Raw genomic sequence first — 23,959 nt, forward strand, 5'->3', positions numbered from 1 at the left:
TTTTCCCGCAACCCGCCCTCACAATTCCTAAAGTGGGCTCAGATCACGGGGGGAAGGTGGTACGGAATAGAACCCTTAGCGCAAGTCTTCCTCTTCCCCTTTGATGGTCTTCTTAATGCGGAGCAGCATTGTAGTCAGCCACTGGTCCAAACGGGAGATGGAGTCGAATTCTTTTACCTGTGGAGCAAAAAAGATTTATTGAGCCCGAGGCTTTTGGGCAGGATGAGATCTAGAACAGAAGAAAGCAACTGTGGTATTGCCAACAGTGTCCAGAATATTATTTAGCATGATTTTAGGTCTCCGATTGCTGTAAACTGATACAAAAAGGTTAAATGTGATCGGTTATGTTTCCCTGAAATGTGCAACAGCTATTGGAAAAGATATCAGAATAAAGACATTGAGGGGAATTTATCAATACTGGAGCAGACAAAATCTGGAGCAGATGTGCATGGCAACCAATCAGCTGCTCTCTTTCATTTTCAAATGTTAACTGAACAAACTAAAGAGAGCAGCTGATTGGTTGCCATGGGCAACTGCTCCAGAATGTCTGCTCCAGTTTTGATAAATTCCCCTCACTGTTTATTAAAGAAAACATGCATTTAATACCTTCCTTTATAAAAATACGATTTATTCTAAAGGCTCAAGCTGGAAATGTGATGATGTCACAAGACAACTGGGAGAAGCTTTGCTCCGCAAAACATCAGGTCAGCAACCTCGGCACTTCAAATCCCATTATGCCTCCGACAGCCCACAGGCGTGACTCCCAGAGGCGGAGTCTGGCAACTCCTCCTGGGACTAGTTCTACAACAGCTGGAGTGTCAAGATTACCTTCCCCTGCACCGATACTAACTTTTTACACTGCTCCTATTGGCAGAGACACTGACATCACTGGAGTGTTCAATCTACTGTCCACACTTCCAGCCGCGGTGGCACCGCAAGTAGGACCGCTGACACTACCACAGCCGATAGTCCATAGCTGCTCACCTGTCTCTGTATGGACATAAAACAAACCACAGAGGTATTTTTGTGGTTGCAGAACCAGAAGGGGGATTTTAAGCAAACATTACAGACCTTAAAATTAATTTCATTTTATTACAAACATGTTTAAAAAACCCCAGACAAAATGATTACATAGAAATAGCCATCTTTGGAAGAGCTGGTCTCCTTCCCTGTTATGAACTGCTGAAAAAGGCCATCGGCTAATACCGTTTCCATGAAGGGGTGTACTTGGTCAGCAGCAATGTTTAGGTAGGTGGTACGTGTCAAAGTAACATCCACATGAATGGCAGGACCCAGGGTTTCCCAGCAGAATATTGCCCAAAGCATCACACTTGCCTTCTTCCTATAGTGCTCATGTTATGGCTTATCAGTGTACATACACACAGATACAAACATGTGCGCGTGTGTGCGGGCACGCACACACACGCGCACACACACACACACACACACACGTATACTGGAGAAAAGCAAACTTACAGCATCGGTGTAGTTGTCCAAATTTTGTTCTTCATGAGCCTCAAGCAGTTTCTGTTAGTGAAGCACAAAGAGTATTACTGAACACGTACGATCATTAAACTCACACTTTATAATCCATGACAAAAAATGTGGATCAAGTAAAGACAAACGTTGGCAACGCAAACTCGGAACATGAAGAAAACTATACCCAGAGGTTACAATCGGTGAAAACTGCTCAAATAAATGACCAGAAGAGTTCCACGCAGCTGACGTTACTGTATACAGGCTTTTTATGTAAAATCTAGTGTGGCTCCCTCTAGTCTGGGATACTCGTTCACTTTAAGCAGTCGCTTGTCTAAAGGTGGCCATACACTTTAGAACCCTCGCAAGGTTGTAAAGTAATTTTAAAAACGTACGATCTGCCCATGTTGGACAGGCAGATTGTACTTGCGATCATCGCAAGCCCACCACTAACAAGCAGGCCACTAACTCCGCCGAGAATCGTACGATTCTCCGCGGGTTTTCCAGCCTGCTTGTTCGTCAGAAGACGTGCGACCGTACAGTAGAAACGGTTGCACGCCTTCCATACACTTTGCGATTATTGTACGATCGCGGGATTGCCCGCGATTCTCGTAAGAGAATCGTGCAGTGTATGGGCACCTTTAGACTTGATGACGGCAGTACAACCGATCACTATGTAACATTTTAGGTCAACAGTATCAAAAGAAATATACACAAGTATAACAGACGATTGATTGATTAAATAGATTTGATCCCTGGTGCCCAATCCATAGCCCGAATACTGCATGCAGGCATTTGATTCTAAAACCAGGTATACAGCATAGATTTCTCTCATTCAGCATGCAGAAACTAATCAATTCCCCCATCAATGCTAAACACAGTGGATGGAGGAATCTCCCTGCTGGCTATTGTATTCAGTAGGGATGCACCGATAGTTTTTGAGTACCGGTGCCGATACTTGGCATTTTCATGAGAACTACCAGGGTTGCAGCGGTTGCAGCTGGGACCGGGCTCTGGCGCTCCACCACTGTCCTGAAATCATTAGTCTGTATTGTTTTAGAAAAACTGTCACATGATAATAAACAGAAATGTATCAGTACTTGTACTTGCAAAAATGGTATCGGTGCATCCCTTATATATGTTTATAAAAAAAAAAAATCATAGATTAAAACAGGGATGTACAAATTCCAGGAGCTCTGTGTGCTCCTTACAAATGACAGCTGCCTCCTAACTTTTTGAATTTTTCTCTAGTCTAGTCTTGGAGCTCGAAAAGTATCTGTACTTGTACCGAGTACGGTACTTGGTATCGGTGCATCCCTATTATTCAGACAGAGAGCAGTCATGGCTGTCCGAACAGTAATTGCAATTGATTGGATGCAGTAACTGTTTGGCCAAAAATGTCCTCCTGGGTCTGCTGTACCATGCCCGCAGCCTCTGTCCCTCTCCTGTACCATGCCTGCAGCCTCTGTCCCTCTCCTGTACCATGCCTGCAGCCTCTGTCCCTCTCCTGTACCATGCCTGCAGCCTCTGTCCCTCTCCTGTACCATGCCTGCAGCCTCTGTCCCTCTCCTGTACCATGCCTGCAGCCTCTGTCCCTCTCCTGTACCATGCCTGCAGCCTCTGTCCCTCTCCTGTACCATGCCTGCAGCCTCTGTCCCTCTCCTGTACCATGCCTGCAGCCTCTGTCCCTCTCCTGTACCATGCCTGCAGCCTCTGTCCCTCTCCTGTACCATGCCTGCAGCCTCTGTCCCTCTCCTGTACCATGCCTGCAGCCTCTGTCCCTCTCCTGTACCATGCCTGCAGCCTCTGTCCCTCTCCTGTACCATGCCTGCAGCCTCTGTCCCTCTCCTGTACCATGCCTGCAGCCTCTGTCCCTCTCCTGTACCATGCCTGCAGCCTCTGTCCCTCTCCTGTACCATGCCTGCAGCCTCTGTCCCTCTCCTGTACCATGCCTGCAGCCTCTGTCCCTCTCCTGTACCATGCCTGCAGCCTCTGTCCCTCTCCTGTACCATGCCTGCAGCCTCTGTCCCTCTCCTGTACCATGCCTGCAGCCTCTGTCCCTCTCCTGTACCATGCCTGCAGCCTCTGTCCCTCTCCTGTACCATGCCTGCAGCCTCTGTCCCTCTCCTGTACCATGCCTGCAGCCTCTGTCCCTCTCCTGTACCATGCCTGCAGCCTCTGTCCCTCTCCTGTACCATGCCTGCAGCCTCTGTCCCTCTCCTGTACCATGCCTGCAGCCTCTGTCCCTCTCCTGTACCATGCCTGCAGCCTCTGTCCCTCTCCTGTACCATGCCTGCAGCCTCTGTCCCTCTCCTGTACCATGCCTGCAGCCTCTGTCCCTCTCCTGTACCATGCCTGCAGCCTCTGTCCCTCTCCTGTACCATGCCTGCAGCCTCTGTCCCTCTCCTGTACCATGCCTGCAGCCTCTGTCCCTCTCCTGTACCATGCCTGCAGCCTCTGTCCCTCTCCTGTACCATGCCTGCAGCCTCTGTCCCTCTCCTGTACCATGCCTGCAGCCTCTGTCCCTCTCCTGTACCATGCCTGCAGCCTCTGTCCCTCTCCTGTACCATGCCTGCAGCCTCTGTCCCTCTCCTGTACCATGCCTGCAGCCTCTGTCCCTCTCCTGTACCATGCCTGCAGCCTCTGTCCCTCTCCTGTACCATGCCTGCAGCCTCTGTCCCTCTCCTGTACCATGCCTGCAGCCTCTGTCCCTCTCCTGTACCATGCCTGCAGCCTCTGTCCCTCTCCTGTACCATGCCTGCAGCCTCTGTCCCTCTCCTGTACCATGCCTGCAGCCTCTGTCCCTCTCCTGTACCATGCCTGCAGCCTCTGTCCCTCTCCTGTACCATGCCTGCAGCCTCTGTCCCTCTCCTGTACCATGCCTGCAGCCTCTGTCCCTCTCCTGTACCATGCCTGCAGCCTCTGTCCCTCTCCTGTACCATGCCTGCAGCCTCTGTCCCTCTCCTGTACCATGCCTGCAGCCTCTGTCCCTCTCCTGTACCATGCCTGCAGCCTCTGTCCCTCTCCTGTACCATGCCTGCAGCCTCTGTCCCTCTCCTGTACCATGCCTGCAGCCTCTGTCCCTCTCCTGTACCATGCCTGCAGCCTCTGTCCCTCTCCTGTACCATGCCTGCAGCCTCTGTCCCTCTCCTGTACCATGCCTGCAGCCTCTGTCCCTCTCCTGTACCATGCCTGCAGCCTCTGTCCCTCTCCTGTACCATGCCTGCAGCCTCTGTCCCTCTCCTGTACCATGCCTGCAGCCTCTGTCCCTCTCCTGTACCATGCCTGCAGCCTCTGTCCCTCTCCTGTACCATGCCTGCAGCCTCTGTCCCTCTCCTGTACCATGCCTGCAGCCTCTGTCCCTCTCCTGTACCATGCCTGCAGCCTCTGTCCCTCTCCTGTACCATGCCTGCAGCCTCTGTCCCTCTCCTGTACCATGCCTGCAGCCTCTGTCCCTCTCCTGTACCATGCCTGCAGCCTCTGTCCCTCTCCTGTACCATGCCTGCAGCCTCTGTCCCTCTCCTGTACCATGCCTGCAGCCTCTGTCCCTCTCCTGTACCATGCCTGCAGCCTCTGTCCCTCTCCTGTACCATGCCTGCAGCCTCTGTCCCTCTCCTGTACCATGCCTGCAGCCTCTGTCCCTCTCCTGTACCATGCCTGCAGCCTCTGTCCCTCTCCTGTACCATGCCCGCAGCCTCTGTCCCTCTCCTGTATCATGCCTTCAGCCTCTGTCCCTCTCCTGTACCATGTCTGCAGCCTATGTCCCTCTCCTGTACCATGCCCGCAGCCTCTGTCCCTCTCCTGCATCATGCCTGCAGCCTCTGCCCATCTCTTGTAGTGTGCCTGCAGTCTGACATTTATCTGCAGCATTAAATATTTTGCGCAGTCCTTTGGTGAATTCAGGCGCTGCACTTAAGGACCCCTGTACCGAGTATTGGATTAAACAGACAGACATTAGATGGACAAAAAGGTTTTAGACTGAAAGAAGGATTGATAGACAAGGCATATTTTACCTTTACAAGTTTGTACTCCCTGGAATCAGAAAAAGCTGGAAACATTTCCTCATATTTTTGGACTGCCAACTGTAACAAAGCACACATACATTAAATGCTGCATATCGTCTGAAATTCAAACACCTATATGCCCAAAGCAAACAAGCATATTACCTTGGCGTTGTACATGTCAATGCAGAAATGGCAAAGGGCAGCTTTGAAGAAATAATCTTTGGCACTGTACTTGAGTAGAGGGCTGTCCATCGCACTGGTACCAACCTAAAGGAAATACAAGGGACAGACTGAGTGGACATAAGGTAGTGCAATCCAGCCCTTCCCTACTGGCTGATAGCTCATTGGAAAGATCCAATAAGTGAAGAAGAATCAGATAGTCCTATCCTATAGAGGTGACCCACATTGAACAGAGTCTGCGGCTTTTACCTGCTCATAGATTTCAACAGCTTTTGCATACTGCTCCAGCTGAGCTGCGTACGTGGCGACCTTCAGAAGACATTTGTTGGCAGAACTAAAAGAAGAGACATAATGTGATGGTTACCAAACAAGATTCCAGTAAGTTCGTGCTTGATAGAAAATGCCTCCCGTAAGAGAAGTTTTATAGTAGTATATACTGTATGTTGCGTTTAGCTACATTCCTTTAAAAGACGAAACTGTAAATGAAAACTATATGTATTCAATAGGTAAACCCCAAAACCTTAATGAATGTTAACAACTGTATACAGAAATTGACTTTCATCTCTAAAGTGCTAACTTGTGTCATATGACTAGTAGCACAATAATCCCATCCCTCCTGGCCAATCACTGGGCATTTACACTTTTTAAATGTTTATAGATTCAAGTGTACCTGTACGTCATCAACGCATATAAACTACAACCAAAAACATATAACAGGTGCTTGCATGCTGCTTTCCTTTTTCTCTATAGAAATCCCAGATTCCTCCCCCAAAAAACGATAATTTTGAGATTTTTCAGATACATTTTTTCATGTGATGTTCATAGGTCGAGGTCACTTATGGAATATGAACATGTAGATGTTTAAACAGTTGAGTCTGATGCCCTTAGGGCAGGAGTGGGCAAAATGTGGCCCTCCAGCTGTGGTGCAACTACAAATCCCATTCGGCATTGCAAGACTGACCGCCACAGACATGTTTCCCAGAGGCCGATTCATGATAGGATTTGAAGTGACACTTCTTCTCGGGCTTGAAAAACGCGTAGCCGACTTCCCAGACCGACATCCCCACCACCAAGGGAGACTGACTCCCCGGTCCTCCAGTCCAGATCTCCAACGATTATTTACACCTATTGGTTGCCGACAGCCCTCCACTTCTGTGGAGCGGTATCTCCGTTGTGCCGACGGGTCACAGCCTGGCCAACTGAGTACCCACGGCTCCTGACTGCAAAAACATCCCCAGTGCACAACTTGTTCGTATACATGGCTGCATGACGCCACATCCAGCCAACGGTAACACTCATATGTTCCAGCCACAGGAGCTTCTCGTGACCTAAGCTGTCAGTACCATCCATTCGTCCATCCAACAGTGAGTCTTTTGATTCCTAATATTTGCAGATACTTTCATCACGTGTAACACTGCAATTCATTCATGAATATACACAATAAGGATCATAAATCTTTGGGTTGTAGAGCTCCTTTTTTGTCTTTTTCATATCTATATACAGGGTTCCTCTCCCTGGTTTAGAATCTTGCTCACCCTAAAACCGCCAACAGTCACCACCACGGTAGTGCGCTGGCCATTTTTTCTGTTTGAAGTGTCACCACAGCTGGAGGGCCGCAATTTGCCCAGCCCTGCCTTAGTATGTGGCAGAGCACAATGGCTATTCTTCCATGAAAATAATGCAAGCACAGAGCAAGAAGGCTGTACCCATGTATGGATTTAGAGGGTTACATGCTCGCTGTATGCATTTAGATGGCTACTTTTTTTTAATAATCTAGGGATTTGGTACAATTTAAACTGAATATTGATACAGAAGTAAAGGAGATGAAGTGATCAATGTGTACCTGTTGGACTCCTCGCCTTTGTAGTAATCAGCTGCCTGCTCATAGTGAGCAATTGCCTGCAAGGAAGATATGAAACAAACATGAAAAAAGCTACAGACTAAATGTATGTAGATATGTAGCACAGCTGTGCTGACTAGGTTCTAAAACGTTATTTTAGAACCTAGTCGTTAGAACGGCCATTACACTCAATGCAAGTACATAGAATTACATTACTGTGGGTCTTATATATTTGTGGGCTAGCTTCCCAACTTGGGGATTCTCAATCAAATCAATCTGTCAAATCCCTTTCTGCTTGTATTCCTGCAAATCACTGCACCTCCCAGACTTCCAACCAAAAGGGAGGTGCAGTAGCTGGGGAGAAAGTAGAGTCAGGGGTTTCACCAAGGACCCCCAGGTTGGGAGATTACGTGGATTGGAACAACATTCACCATATTTATTCCCAGAGAATGTTTGTACAAGTCGTTCTGAATTGAGAAGCTGGTTGGATGACCAGTGAAACGTCATCAAGAAAAATACAGCAAGTCCAGTTGCCTTGACTTATTTTTTACAGATATACCCAGGTTGGGAGTTTAAGCTACAAATGCACTTGAACCCACAAAAATGATGCTCTAAAGGCTTGAAGTGAGTGCAATGGCCATAAAAAAAAAAAAAAAAAACACATTTAGAAAAAAAATACTGAACATAGCATCACATAGTTGTTCTCCATGTGTATTATTACAGCGATTACAAGAAAACCTTCACTATCTGGATGCACTAGGAGAGAAATGATGGAAAAGCCTCACCCAGTTGTTTTGGCTGGAATCACAAGATCATGAAATGAAGAAAGCCATACGTGTTGCTGCATTGCTATCACACCCAAACTCACAACTTTAAAGACCAGATGCAGATCAGCCTGAAATAAGCAGCTAGGCAGGAGTCAGGCTGAGCTTTACCAGTGATGGATCTCGGAAGGGCTATAGAGACAGGCACGCATTGCACGCTTTGTTATCCTCTGTCAGCTACTGACTCACTAATACGTACAGCATGAATTTATAATACTACCCTGTTACATACTGTCTGGATTTTTTTCTTTTTTTACAGAACACTTAAGGGCAGCTCTTTGCTGTGCGAATGAGATTCACAAGCGCTGTATTGCCACTAGATGGAGCCATAGAGCATAGCAATTTCCTATGTTCCTCTCTCCATCTAGTGGCCCTACAGCACACTATTTACACAGCAAAGAGCTGTGTGAATGGTCTATAAATCAGCCCCAATATGATCATTATTTATAAAATTATTATTTTTATTTCAGAGAAACCAAAGCTCAGAGCTGGCTGGTCTCCTCCCCCTTGACCTTGTTAATGCCACTTTACCCCTAAAAAAACCCACAAATGGTTGGACACCCTATTAAATTTAAAAGAGTGTGGTCTCTCTGGTTGCAAGGCAACAACTAAATGCCTCCTTTCCACGCCACAGATGTACAGCTCTACCTAATAAATAACTTTATTGGCATACCCCCCATGTTACCATCAAGCACCCAATTTGTTATTCTTCATTAGCAATTAGTGAATTATGACTTACATGACCCATATGATAATACTGGTCTGATTTATTTGCTTATTTATTATACACAATCTGTCTGACTTATTATAGATAATCCTCTGACATTCTGCCTTTTACTGTTTTGTTTTTTTTACAGACGGTTTCACATGATCTACATAAAGGGCACAGTGTGACACATTTCATTAAAGTAACAACAATGTATACTTTGTCACTATTCCTTCTCACCATGTTGTATAGTGTATATGTTTGTATTCTTATTTGTTACTTGTGCCAGCAATTTACATAGTTGCACATTCACATCAGTCCCTGCCCTAAAGGAGCTTACAATGTAAGGTCCCCATCTCATATGCACACATACTAGGGCCGATACAGACAGGAGCCAATTAACCTACCAGTATGGCGGCACTGCTGCAAGGCAGAAGTGCTAACCATTAAGCCACTGTGCATCATTTTATACTTTTCACTCTGCTCTAATATTTAACTTATCAATAAATTTGTTTTGATAAAAAAAATATTGGCTGACGTTCCATAAATCTTAGATCTAATAAACAAGTGTATGTGCATATAAACACACCTTCTCTACGTCCACCAGCTCGGACTCGTATATTTCAGCGATGGATATGTGATGTTTGGCTGCAATGGTGAATCTTCCCTGGAACACAGAAGCAATAAACATCTATTACAGCATAGGATTTATATGTGTAAATAAGGGAATCGCACTTTAATGTAACAGTTTGTGTAAAGTCAACAAATACAAGGTAATGATTTCTAAACTTAGATACACAGGTCATCACAATATCAGGTACCCCTGCACGTTAATGCAAATAGCCAAAGTGCAAATCAGGTGGCTGCAAATCAATACATTAAAGCATGCAGACATAACCAAGCAGTTCACTTTAATGGCTGTCCCACCTGCAGCACACACAACTTGCCTTTGCTCCCCTGCTCCTTGGATTCAGGGAAAATACCTGCTAGTTCTAGGTATGGGGATCATGCAAATCCTCCTGTTCCACCCAGGAGAGAGCAATGCTGCTTGATGACTGGCCGCACAGAAACCCAGAGCTGGGAGTGGGGAGAGCGCCCCCCAACTTGGAGGAAGCTCTAAGCCACGTCTTGGCATTTACACCCTCTTCACATCTGGCAGCTGAGCAGAGCAATGGGGGAACATAGGAAAGCAGCGTATTTACAGATAGTGGAAAAGTATTAAAGTACAACTAAAAGGACAACACCATTTTTTACTTTTCAAGAGTAGGATTAAATTGCTGTCTGTGTACTTATTAGGAAGATCCACATTCTCTATTTGTCTTGGTGACCATGATCACTGACAGTGAACACAAATTCCATTTTCAGTGTTGCCATCAGAGCAGGAAATCTTCCAATGGGGACACTAGTTCTGGTGACCTTGCTGACCACCAGGGATTTCCCTCACTTTGGACGGATTAGCTCTCCCTTCCTGTTGTGGCTATCAGACAGGAAGTGAAGGTTATAACCCTCCTTAATATTTCCAAAAAGTGAACATGTCAATCAGGCCGTACACAGGCAAAGCTAAGTGCACAAATATATTCGGAGAATTATAGAGAAAGAAGAATGCTTCACCATATCAGTGTAGATCTCAATTGCTCGAAGCAGGCAGTTGATGGCTTCTGCAAAACAAAAGATATACAGCATAACAGCCAACATCAGATCCTGATAGCAGAACTTCAATTATTCCTCTAAACTATCAACATTTACTTATTCCTTTTACTCATTAATACAGTGCAGACCTTTGTTACAGCAGCTTTACAGAGTACAGTGATCCATCCACATCAGTCTGTGTAGCTACCACAATCATACATTCTTCCACACATAGTAGGACCAAATTTGGGTGACCTCCGACTAACCTACCAGCATGCTGTTTGGACTGCGGGAGTCATAGTGGTCATCTGAACCTTTGTCAAATGTTAAATATAATGTAAACCCGATATATTGACAGTCAATGAGGCATTACAAAGTATGAAAATAGTTTGTTTGTTTTTTTTTTTAAACAATTACAAATTCCTTTGTTACTCTAAAAAACTGCCAGGGCTGAAAGCTTAAATAGGTTTTTTTTTTTTTTTAAATGTAGCTACATTTACAATGTGCAAGTGCGACACCGTATTAAAATTTAGTTTTGGGGTTCATATACACTTTAAAAAACAAAAAAAGTTCCTCTGTGTGCCTGTCTGAAACCAGTTTTAATTTGAGAGCGGCCGATCCAGTGAGTGAACCCCTCAAAGTACAATAAAAAGCCATCATTGGACAGAAGGACAGTACATGATGGGTACTTATCCCTGAAATCAGGCCCTCTGTAATAAAGTGAAAATAGTTTCAGAGGGACACGCAAAGAATTGTGTTCTAGCTTATACACTTAGCAGTCAACTAGTAGTGCTTGGTCTGATGTATATAGGTCTGCCCTCTGTTTGAGGGTGACCAATAATCAGCTAAAACTTCTAGGATGGAATATACAGAGGTTCATGCCTCCCACTCCTGCAAAGCTACTCCTACAAATGATGTTGCTAAAAGGGGGAAGTGTTATGGAACACCAATAGCCCACTGCCTCAGTGAGTTATAGTCAACCATCTGCACTCTCTCACTGGTTCCCTTGCATTGTTACTGGGCCTTCCAGATTTTAGGAAGCATGTGACCTCTCCCATGTCACTGTGCTCAGGCCGGATGGGCAAATGCCAGACCAGAACACTGTTGTGTGAGTGGGGTGAGCAATGACATTATTCAACTGGGTAAGCTCCGACACTGGGGCTTACTCAGGGTGGACTCCTGCAGCAGGAAATTGAAGCAAAAAAGGTGCCACCCAATGAAGAGGAGTCCAAAATAGTTCTATTGATAGAGATATAAAAGCATCAAAGAGCTAAAGCGTTTTGGGGGGGGGAAACAACAGTCCCTCTTCATCAGAGCTGCCTGTGCCCTATCTCTTTATATGATTAGATCTGGTGGTCACTATTAGTGATCTCTTCTGTAATCCAAATCTGATTATCCAAAGGATTCCTCTCTGAATTACACCTCAAGCCCTGATGAAGGGGGATTCTTGTTTACCCCCGAAACACTTTGGCTACTTGATGCTTTTACATTTCCATTAATAAAACAATTCTGGACTGCTCTTCATCGGGTGGCGCCTTTGTTCTCTGCTTCAATTGACTTACCCAAGGCCTCTTTTGGGGACCTGTCGAGTGGAAGTGCAGTCACTACCAAGTGATTAATCGTCATGAAAGAAACCCAAAGCACAATCACTGGACATTTACGATTAAATCTCACAGTGCCGCTCATTCCGTTTGTGTAACTCCTGCAGCAGGGAGGCATCAAGGGAATGTGAATCAGAGGGTACACCATGCTGGGGGGGGGGGATATCAGGAAGCACGGACACTCTGCCCTGTATTGACAAGTGACAGTGTCACTTTAAATAGCTCAATCTGCCCATGTAAAGACATTACACAATGACAACACGTGGCCCACTACAATTATTCACACCATTTCTTCACTTTTTAATGAAGTGCAGCCAGTGAGCTCAGAACTCAGTAAAGCAAAGATGATCACTATGGTTCCAAAGCTCACACGTATTAAAAATAGCTCCTTTTAATTTGTGCCAGGTCCCCGATAACCCCTAACTATAGGCACACGGCGCTCTTACCTTGAGGATCAGACTTTTTGAAAGCGTTGCCAGCATCCACAAAGTTTGTTGCAGCATCATGCTTGCTCTGGACTTGTAGATGAAGCTGGGCAGCTTGGCAGAAAGCATTACCAGCAGCTGGAAGAGGAGGAGAAGAATGTTTATTTACAAGATAAAACATTTTTAGGCCCCATTCACACTGGATCTGGTGAGCTGCTTTACAATCCGTTTTTTAATGGATGGTAACGCAAGGGCAACTAAAAATGAATTGGTGTGAATGGGGACAGTTCACACCTCAGCACTGTGTTGCTGTGCTGAAAAAAAAGTAGAGCAATGCAATGCATCACAAGCCATTACAGTGAAGTATGTCCACTCAGGACATGTTACTTCACATAAAGCTTGCAAGGAGAAAAAAAAAAATGTCAAAAATAACGCAATGGATTGGAGGGAAATCGAAAGGTACAATCCCAAGTCAACGGACCCTCTGTTGACTTCAGAGTACCTTTCAATTTTGGCGTGAAAGCACTCTTAGGCTCCATTCACACCAGATCCACTGTGCTGGGATTTGTGTTTCAATGGACGCTAACGCAAGGGCACCAAAAAATAAATGGCTGTGAATGGAACCCATTCACACAGCTGCGATGCTATGCAAAAAAAGCATGATCTACTTTTTTTCAGCGCAATGTAAAAGAAGTTTGTCTACTCCTTGTTAATTAAAATAAAGATTGGCAAAAAAAGAGAAAACAAAAAAAACAAAAAACATGCAATGGAGCAGAAGTCAACGGAGGTTGAAATTGCAAGACAACGGACCCTCCTTTGACTGGCAATTGCCTTGCGATATTGGTGTGAACGGGCCCTTAAAGTCAGTTCACAAGACAGAGCGGCTCACAAATGCACAGCAATGTTAATTAAAATGAAGGCTTTGTCTGCGGAGCAGATATCGGCTTTTTCTTCTTTCAAACCAGTACCAGAACAATGAAGGCTGAACTCAGAAGTCTTCTATGAGCGATGTGTGGACTAGTCTTCCCTTTAACACCAGGCCCAATCAGCAAACCATCTGATACTTACCGCTCCAGTTCTTCACCATTTTAAACATGTTGGCTGCCCGGGCGTAAAGTTCACAAGCTTCTTCCACCTTGGAGGAGCCGCTGAAATAGACAAAAATCAGACAAAAAGGTCCAGATTTACTAAATTGTGAAGCGAATGAAAATAAATCTGTAGTCACTTGAAACATCCAATCACAAAATCCCCATCACATGACTGACATCGGGGCGCTATAAAAAGGTTCTCTTTACACTTTAGTGAAATGTGTCCGAAAAAAGAAACATCGCCAACATTATCTCTGTAAAGAATAAGTCAGGGCAACTGGACCTGCTGTATTTTTCTTGACGACATTTCACTGGAAATCCGACCAGCGTTCTCAATTCAGAATTACAAAACCTCTCTGGGAATAAAATATGGTGAATGTTGCTCCAATCACCATAACATTCACCATAATTATTCCCAGATAATTTTTGTCATCCTGAATTGAGAAAGCTGGTTGGATGTCCAGTGAAATGTCGTCAAGAAAAATACAGCAAGTCCAGTTGCCTTGACTTTTTTACAGAGATACCATGACCTGGATGAATGAGAACCTTCACAGACACCAACAACATTGTATTTGAAGAGAAAATGTTACATTTACTGTAAATGTTATACAGAAGCTACTTAAAACTACAAACCCATCTGACATGCCTTTTAGATTGTAAGCCCTCAGGGGCAGGGCCCTCCTTACCATCTTGTCTTGATTTGTATTGTGATTGCAATGTCTTCCTTATATTGTAAAGCGCTGCGCAAACTGTTGGCGCTATATAAATCCTGTATAATAATGATAATAATGATGATGGTGGTTACTTCAAGCACAACACCAGGCGGTTAGTGGAAAAGATGGAGTTTTGCTTCAAAGGAAACATATTTTAGTATTATTTATATCATCATCAATATAATTAGAGATAAATTATGTGAAGAATATTTGGACGCCATATATAGATTTATAGCCTCTCCTTCCCCCAACTCCGGTGATCTAAGGATCCATGACATCATCATGTCCATTGACTTGCATTGAATGCTAAGATCCAAAGGGATTCACATAATATATGAATGACATATTTACTATTTCTAGCCAGCAAGTGAGGTTCTTAAAGTCAGCCCTGTAGTTCTCCTTCTCCCCAGTGGTGCAGGAGTGGGGAAGGTTAATATAAGCTGCTCAGAAGGAGAGAAGCTTCTGAACCTTGAACTTTGCTTGGAGTTTAAAGAAGAACTTCAGGCATTAAAAAAAACTATCCCCTGCAGTGAGGCTATCCCTGCACTTCAAGGGTTAACTGTTCATTTTGATCCAGGATCTAATATAAAGCAGACAGACTCACCTGATCCTCGGTTCCGCAGCAGTGACCGCTCACCTCTCACTTCCTCCGTTCCGGCTGTGGAATGTCTCTTTGGATCCTAGCATCCAATGCAAGTCAATGGACATGATGATGTAATGGATCATTAGACCACCGGAGCTGGGGGAAGGGAGGCTGCGGGAATCGGTCTAGCAGCCAGGAAGGACCGATGATCAGGTGAGTATATCCCCTTGGATCTTAGCATTCAATGCAAGTCAATGGACATGATGATGTCATGGATCCTTAGATCACCGGAGTTGGGGGAAGGAGAGGCTGTGGTGACCGGTCTAGCAGCCAGCAAGGACGGAGTATCAGGTGAGTATATCTTTTTTTTTTATTTAGACCCTAGATCAGGGGTAGGCAAATCCCATTATGCTTTGGCCTCTTGGAGTCATGCCTGTGGCTTGCAACGGCTTATGGGATTTGTAGTTTCAGCACAGCTGGAGAGTCGAGGTTGCCTACCCCTGCCCTAGATGAAAGCGAGCTGTTAACCCTTGAAGTGCTGGGGAAGCCCCACTGCAAGGATTGATTACTTTTTCACATGCCCAGAGTTGTTCTAGTGAACCTTTCCTTGTCCATGCTGGGCAAACCACTAAATACACAGATTAAACACATATATGGGGGCGGTTTTATTTACTAGAAGATTTGTATTTCTGTCCATCCCTTGCGAGATTTACACAGCCCTGTCACACAGTACAGACTTGGCTGGCAGGACAGGAGACCTGATTTTCCTCTGCTGCAGTTACTGGACAGTGAAAGGAGTAGCAGCGGATTGATGAGCTCATCACTCTGCTCTTTCCCCGTCACATGTTCCTTGTTAGCACATGAGCACTGCAGCACAAGTAACTGACTCCTCTTTCTGCTTTTCCCTCTCCAGGTCAGAGCTCTGCTTTACTTAAGGTGGACTCCTGCAGCAGGGAGGCAGTAAGGACATGTGGATCAGTGAGTATGCCATCAGAAAGCATGGTCACTCTGTCCTAAAGTGACAGGTATGACACGCTGATAGCACACGACTGACTACAATTGTTCACACCTCTCCTTCCTTTTTCTGTGCAGACCGTGGACAGTGAAAGGACAAGCAGCAGACCGATGAACTCAAATCTCTGCCACTCTGCTCTCTCCTCCTATTGCATGTTCCTTGTTAGCACATAAGCAATGAAGCACAAATGACTGGCTCCTTGTACTGCTTCTCCCTCTCCCAGTCTGAGCTGTGCTATATAGTAGAGGACTCAAGAAGCGGGTACCAGTTCAAATTCCGGCCCTTACACTGCTTGCACTTATAGAAATTACATTAATAGATACAGAGCTGCACTAATTTGGGTCTTTTATATCTGCCCTGAGTTCAGCTTTATTATACACTGAGTGGCCAGATTATTATGACCACCCCATCAGTACTTTGTTGGGCCGCCTCGTGACTCCACGAGATGACTTCGTTGGGCCGCCTCGTGACTCCACGAGATGTTGAAAGGTGATGCGAGGAATCTGACACGGCACTGTTGCCCTTCTGTTGTCTTGTACCAGTCTTGCCACTCTCCGTTCTGCCCTAACATTGATTAGTCGCTGACGGCCACAATTCGCACGTTCACACCCAGATTTTCGGCTGACAGTCCAGTCTTTAAACACTTTAACAACAGCTGCTCTTGGACATTTAACGAATTCTGCTGTTTTGCTGATACTCGCTCCATGGCTCCAAGCGCCAACAATCATCCCACGTTCTGTTACTGTTAAATCGCGTTGTTTCCCCGTATCTTCAGAAACAAATCACTTCTACTATCGTGGTAAACAACCTGCTTCCCTATTTATAATGGTCTGGCCCTCTAGCAACTTCAGCTGCAAATTATAGCTAATTTGCCTACAAACATCAGGTGGTCATAATAATCTGGCCACTCAGTGTATATCTGCCTCTTACAGAGAGTACTGCTGTCAGTTTAAAGGAGAACTATGAGGTGAATGAAAATCACTCAGCCTCATAGTTCAAGCCGACCTGTGACAATGAAACTGTCACACGTTGGCTCAATAGATCGGGAAGTGAGCGAACACATACCGTTGCTCGCTCACTTCTCGATCATCTCCCTGCAGAGAGCGGTGACTGTCAGTCAGCGCTCCCCACAGGGATTCCCCCCTCCCCGATCCTCCAGCGCCGAGTGGAGGAATGGACAGGTGAGGGGGCGGGTACAGTGGGAGCCAGCTGTCACTCACGCAGCTGGGTGGATCTCAACAGTTATGTCGGGATCCGTCCCGGCTGCGGCGCGCTCAGGATACTGCCAGCTGTAGCTCGCAATATACTGAGCTTTGGGTCACGGGAGGACGCTAGTTTATGTTCTCCCGTGACCCTTAAGAGAACTATGGGGAAAATAACTTACCCCATAGTTCTCTTTTAAGGCTTTGTGATTAGCACTTCTGTCTTGCAGCACTCAGGGTACCCGGTTCGAATCCCGGTCAGGTCACTATCTGCAAGGAGTTTGCATGGTCTCCCTGTGTATGTATGTGAGATAGGGTCTTTAGATTGTAAGTTCCCTGAAGGCAGGGACTGATGTGAATGTGCACTGTGTAAATTGTCAGGTATATAATTACCAGTAATAAAGAAATAACAATAAAATAAAGAGATAAGAAGAAAACCAAAAAAGCATTTTTACTAAACACTACTACTACAAGGGCTCGGTCACACAATGTCCAGATTCTGTCCAAACAGTTAGCGCCTGGACCAAAAACGGCTGGTTTGAACGGTGCTCGGGAGACAAATGCCGAACGGGCCAGTGTGCGCACACTGCCCATTCAGCATTGCGGTCATCGGAAACACGCCCCTCAGGGGGGCGGGCTTGCGATGATCGCAAGTACGATCTGCCTGTACAAGATGGGCAGATCGTACGTTTTTTTCATTACTTTACAACCACCGCAAGACTAAGGTCTTGCGATGGTTGTAAAGTGTATGGCCACCTTTAGATTGTAAGCTCCTTGAGGGCAGGGACTGATGTGAATGTGTAATGTGTAATCGGGTAATAGTGATCACAATGTGATTACTTTTAATATTGAACACAGAAAAGGGAAGTGTACTGGAAGGACTAGAACCCTAAACTTCAGAAGGGCCAACTTTGAGAAGCTGCGCAACCTAGTGGGGGAAATAAAATGGGAAAACTTATTTCAAAACCTAAACACAGACCAGATGATGCGTAAATTTGCAGTGCTATATAAATACGAATAAGAATACTAATAAAAAAATATATGGCTGTCCCCTTGAGCACATGTATATTTATTAATTAAATTAGAAAAATCAATTTCCAATCCCAAGGAAGGAAAAAGAAAACAGCTGAAGGGAAATGATTGAAGAAATAGCAGAGATCGGAACGCTGCAGATCATACTGAAAACTGCCCAGACTACATGGAACAAACATTTCTCCTGCTCTTGCTTTCTCCCACCATCATGGAGAATCTAAACGATAGTTACCATGGAGACGCTTCGGATAAAAATGACAGGAGATAAGAGTTCAGTTCATCCACGTTTGTAACAAACAAGCAAATATTAATAAAGGAAGGTTCTAGAGGAGATCTCTAGAGCGTGTCTACTATACTGATTGATATCAGCAGTGTGACTGCATTGTCACAAGACCTCCGGAAGAGGAGATTTCACAACAACACGAGCCCATTGACACAAAGGACAGCAGATTACTGTCTCCTACTATTAGGTCTGAGAACTGTTACAGCAAATTGGTTTTATGAACCAGTTTTCAGAGTGAACCTGTACACTGCTCATACTAGACAAAGTAACAGTTTCAGGTTACAATAAATACACACATACTGAAAGTGTATTTATTAATGTATTGCATTTGAACCTGTAAAGCATTGCAACTGCAGTCAGGGGATGGCAGGAACAATGCTCAGGCTCCTGCCGACTCTTCCTCCAGCCCCAGGTACATTTGGAGGATGCAATGCCCAGTGCCTGTGCCAGGTACATACAGAGGGTGCAATGAACAGTCTCCCACTGACTCTTCCTCCTGTGCCAGGTACATACAGAGGGTGCAATGAACAGTCTCCTACTGACTCTTCCTCCTGTGCCAGCTACATACAGAGGGTGCAATGAACAGTCTCCCACTGACTCTTCCTCCTGTGCCATGTACATACAGAGGGTGCAATGAACAGTCTCCCACTGACTCTTCCTCCTGTGCCAGGTACATACAGAGGGTGCAATGAACAGTCTCCTACTGACTCTTCCTCCTGTGCCAGCTACATACAGAGGGTGCAATGAACAGGCTCCTGCTGACTCTTCTTCCTGTTCCAGGTACATACTGAGGGCGCAATGCCCAGGCTCTTGCTGACTCTTCCTTCAACCCCAGGGCCGTATAAAGGGTGCAATACTCAAGCTCCTGCTGACTCTTCTTCCAACCCCAGGTCCGTTTGGAGGTACTGATCTTCTGATATGTGTCAGGAGGAAGTACTTAAAAGGAGATGTCACCACACCCGTGCCCCATTGAGAACTACAAAGTCCCTCTTCATATTCTCCATGGCTTCATCAAGGGGCCATAATATGCGGCAAATCTCTTTGCAGAGCTGTTCGCTGGGCGAACGGTTTATAAATACACCTCCTACTTTTCTGTAGTGCAAGAAAAGAACTACGAGGGTTAAAAATACTTTTTGAGACAAGACCGGAAGTATGTAGAAGACACAGGGCAGCCCTGAATGTCTGACAAGAGCAGCAGGTACAACAATAACAAAAGGCTTCCAATGGTATATTTCTCCGACAGAAAGGGAGCAAATAAGAGAAGTTTATTGCTGGGGCTCACTTACACTGGACGGGCTTCTTTTATAAGCGTATAGCTGGGCGGATAATGATCGCATGGCACTAGTACCCCTAGGTGGTGCTGACGAGTACAGGAATTTCCTATACTCATCAGCGCCCTCTGGGGTCACTAGTGCCGTGTGAACGGTATCCACCATACGTTTTATAAAGGAAGCCCTCAGTCTCCTGCCTGTTCACATGAGATCAGGTCCTGATCAGCAGATGTGGAGCTGCTGATGCAGTGCATTCCATAGCTGCATTGCATTGCGTTGCGTTTCCGGACCGGACAAAATGTGACATGCAGTATTTCTTCTGTCGTAAGCAGAAAGGACTGCGCACGTGAGAACTGTAGCCCATAAAACACATAGGGATACATTGGGATGCATTTTGAGTGCAGCAGCGTACGGATCCGGTCAGCACACAAAACGGACGTCGTGTGAACAGGCCCTCAACATGAAATGGCAGCTTACACGGCCCAGTAAGATGTACAGCAAAGTTACAAATGCTATTAAATATCTAGCCATCTTTGTATGCATGTATGTATGTATGTATGTATGTATGCATGTATGCATGCATGTATGGGGTCAGTTACATACCAATTTGTGAACATGGTGAGATGTTTATCATTGTAGGCTTGATGATCCATAAATAATACACGTACAGAAAAAAGAGCTGAATGTTTACTCTACAACAGTGATCCGTCACTAATAGGATTACAGCAGTCAGACAGTTTGTCATTACCGGCCTTGTAGCAGTGCAGCGAGGAGTGACTGGATTCAGGTCCTTTAGCTCTTTGACGACACAATCAGCTGCCGTAGTAAACAATCTCTACTCTACATATGAACATATTATCACCTGAGAGTTTTGTCGCATTATGCTATTGCCCATTTCCCTGCACGCTCCTGCTGACTCTTCCTCAATACGCTCGGTTCCCTGAAGCTTGAAAAGGTACATGAGTGTTGTTGGTTTTGGGCCCAAAGACTCCAATGGAAACACTTGCAAGTGAGCGCCAGAAGAACTGCTCTCCTCCTCTAGCATTTTCCAATGGACAAAACAAATGCCTGACGCTTGACACGTGTAACAATGCTTTTAAAATATGTGTTTACGTGTGTAAAAATGTTCAAATAAAGTTTTGAAGTCGCCAGAAATACACTCAGCTCTGGGCGAATGCAGGCTGGCAACCATGGCTTGAGAAAGTCAACCTACTGGAACTAAGACACAGATAGCTGGATCCCCCTTCTAGGTACACAGATGTACCCCATATTACTATAAAAGTTTATCTGGATCCAAAAGCAAATATTTAATATATTGCAGTATGCCAATTCTTAGGTGTAGTGTCTGCATTAGTTTTCTTTTATCTCAGGCTCTTGTCTGCCTCTTTCACCAGGTGATCCGGCCAGTAACACACTTCCTGCCTTGGAGGAACAATGGAGCCACCCTTGGACAGCAGTATTGTCACCCTGTGGGGTGGTAGTGTCAGGTGCACTAGCAGACTCAGATGGTAGTACAGCAGTTGCCTGGCGTTCAGTAGGCAATGGGGATTTTATTATTGCAATGGACAGGCAGTTGCGGAATAGTCCCATTGCAATGGTCACATTCGGCATGCAGAACCGCCTGTTTGGTGGTCTTTGGCAAGTGGCAGCATGCTGTTTAAAATCTGCCACGACGCAAAGCATTGGAGCCGTGGCAGGTGTACAAGCATGAGTAGCCCCTGTATTAGGTTTAGGTGGGTAGTCAGGGGGCAAACAAAACAAGGATCAAAGTTCTCTTTTTACTGCCCTCGTGAACGAGGCCTTACCTAGAATTGGAAACGGCAAGAAATCTTTCAGCAAGTAACAAGGACGAGTCATTCGCTGCCCAATCTACCCCAAAATGCACCTCACCACAACACATGGAGGGGGATTTATCAAGACCGGAGCAGACAATATCTGGAGCAGCTGTGCATGGCAACCAATCAGCTTCTCTTTAATTTTCAAATCTTAACTAAACAAACTGAGGAGAGAAGCTGATTGGTTGCCATGGGCAACTGCTCCAGTTTTTATACATTCTCCCCTCTGCGCTTTGTTACCATTTTCTTAGTGCAGTTTCACACACGTGGGTGCTCATGGTGCTGCAAGGTGTGTAAGGGTGCCAGACATATGTTTTGGCATGCTTTGGCAACGCACAGGAAAAGGCTCATGTTTCTGCAGCACACAGATGTGAATGAAGCCTTTAAACACACAAGGTGCATCAGGGTACCATTAACAATAAATGTTGACAAGTGGCAAGGGGTTTTGGCACACTGTGGCAACACGCATCTTTGTGTACATTGATACAACGCACAGATGTGAACAGAGCCTTAGGACCTGTTGATACCTTACCAGTGCGATGCATTGCAGAAATGCAGTTCCATTCATTGTCAATAGCACCCCAATGTATTAACCTAACGCACAGTAATTAACTACCTCATGTTGTGGTGTGCAGTGTTACAATAAAATAGTGAATTATTTTTTTCTCCGGCCTGGGGTGTTGGCCTTCCACATATTTGATTGCACTTCCTAACGCAGTGAATGTTGACACGTGACATAATGCACCCTAAGGCCCCGTTCACACTGAGCAATTTACCACGCGGTAATTACCGCGATATCACGGCTATTTACCGCACGATATCGCGGTAAATAGCCTAAGGCCCCATTCACATTGAGCGATTCACAAATCACGTGTTTGTGGCACGATTTGCATTTTGCAGGATATCGCGGATTTGTCGCGCAAATGCTTGCATTGAGCAAGCTAGAATCGCGGCAAAATCCGCTCCAAAAAGGGTCCTGCTGTAGCGACGTATGACCCGCAACAGCTACAGACAGAGCCCCATTGGATTGCATTGGAGAGCGATATCGCGCGGTAATCGCTCAGTGTGAACGGGGCCTAAAGCATGCGCATTAAAGCAACACACTGGAAGGGACAGGTGTGAATGGGCCCCTAGTGAAATCACACCAGGCCATGTACAAGTCATCCATACCATCTTATCCAAAAAGGTGCAACAGGTGCCCACAGCAGCCAGATTCTGTGAGTGATGAGCATCTCTTTTTTATTTTTCAATAGAGTGGGGAAGGTTTAGACCCTCTGCAATTTTTTTTATTGCTGCCTGTGTCCCCATTGGGGAGGTTCATCCAATCCAAATTTTAGAGCTGTCCCCAAAACAAGGGGTGAGTGGAAGTTTTCCAATGGGGACACCAGTTTTCGGGACAGCTAGGAAGGGAATTCCCCTCGCTTACGGAGATGTCCTCTAAATTTCCTGTTGTCCCTAGGACAGGAAGTGAAGGGAAGTTTCCCCAATGGGACATATACAGCAAATAATATCCTGTTTATGCCCTTCTCTACTCCATCCATCACAAAAAAAAAAAAAAAGAAGAAGATCTGGCCATACATACACCCGAAGCCATAGGATCATCATGATGAGCCACCAATGAAGCTTGGCCGCAGAGCATCCTATGACACAAGCATGCATCCTTCTAAAAAATGTCAGCATCACTCTTTATGAATTGCAGGGGGGAGGTCCATGCAGACCCTCTTATCATCTGATCCTAACAATTGAATAGGAACGTGGGAGGGCTTTCAGATCACCCAAGCCCATGCAAAACGGTCAGTGACACGACACGACACCCCCCCAAATAGATGCTCCTGAGGGATTCTCCACCACACAGCTACACATAAAGTGGTGGAGAATGCCCCGGCCACAGCTGACCAATCAAAGACCCTAACCAATCAGCTGCTATCTTTCATTTTCAAAGCTTAACTTAACCAACTGAAGAAAGAAGCTGATTGGTTGGGCAACTACACCAGATTCTGTCGGCTCCAGTGTTAGTAAATCCCCCCCTTCCCCATTTGTTTACAACGAAGCCTAATCCTCCACATTACACAATCGGACTGTAACAGATATTTGGCTCCCTCTACTCACCCGAACAGCCCGGAGAAGAAGGACTGGGAAGATTTCACCTTCTTCTCGGCATCAGCCATTAGCTGCATGGCCTCCTTCTCTTTCCCGGTGTTATCCATGGCTACAGATGGGGGGTTAGGCCTGAGCCGGGATAGGTGTCAGAA

General features: G+C 45.6%; 1 protein-coding gene across 3 annotated transcripts; it reads right to left on the bottom strand.

Moving 5' to 3' along the window:
• On the bottom strand, positions 1 to 23,959 carry NAPA (NSF attachment protein alpha). 3 transcript variants are annotated; one of them, XM_018556004.1, is made up of 12 exons: positions 23,817 to 23,959; positions 13,750 to 13,833; positions 13,231 to 13,238; positions 12,707 to 12,823; positions 10,642 to 10,688; positions 9,620 to 9,697; positions 7,504 to 7,559; positions 5,910 to 5,994; positions 5,643 to 5,747; positions 5,490 to 5,558; positions 1,477 to 1,527; positions 1 to 177 (listed from the first exon to the last, which is right to left on the bottom strand). In XM_018556004.1, exons 1-12 carry the CDS (start codon positions 23,912 to 23,914, stop codon positions 76 to 78), a joined length of 900 nt encoding a protein of 299 aa, XP_018411506.1. In that variant the 5' UTR covers positions 23,915 to 23,959; the 3' UTR covers positions 1 to 75. The 3 variants fall into 3 exon arrangements, with proteins under 3 accessions (XP_018411506.1, XP_018411505.1, XP_018411507.1); XM_018556003.1 differs by lacking the exon at positions 13,231 to 13,238 and having other exon boundaries at positions 13,754 to 13,833; XM_018556005.1 differs by lacking the exons at positions 12,707 to 12,823; positions 13,231 to 13,238 and having other exon boundaries at positions 13,754 to 13,833.

Source organism: Nanorana parkeri, unplaced genomic scaffold (genome assembly GCF_000935625.1).
Source record: "Nanorana parkeri isolate BGI_ZX_2015 unplaced genomic scaffold, ASM93562v1 scaffold221, whole genome shotgun sequence".
Taxonomy (NCBI): Eukaryota; Metazoa; Chordata; class Amphibia; order Anura; family Dicroglossidae; genus Nanorana; species Nanorana parkeri.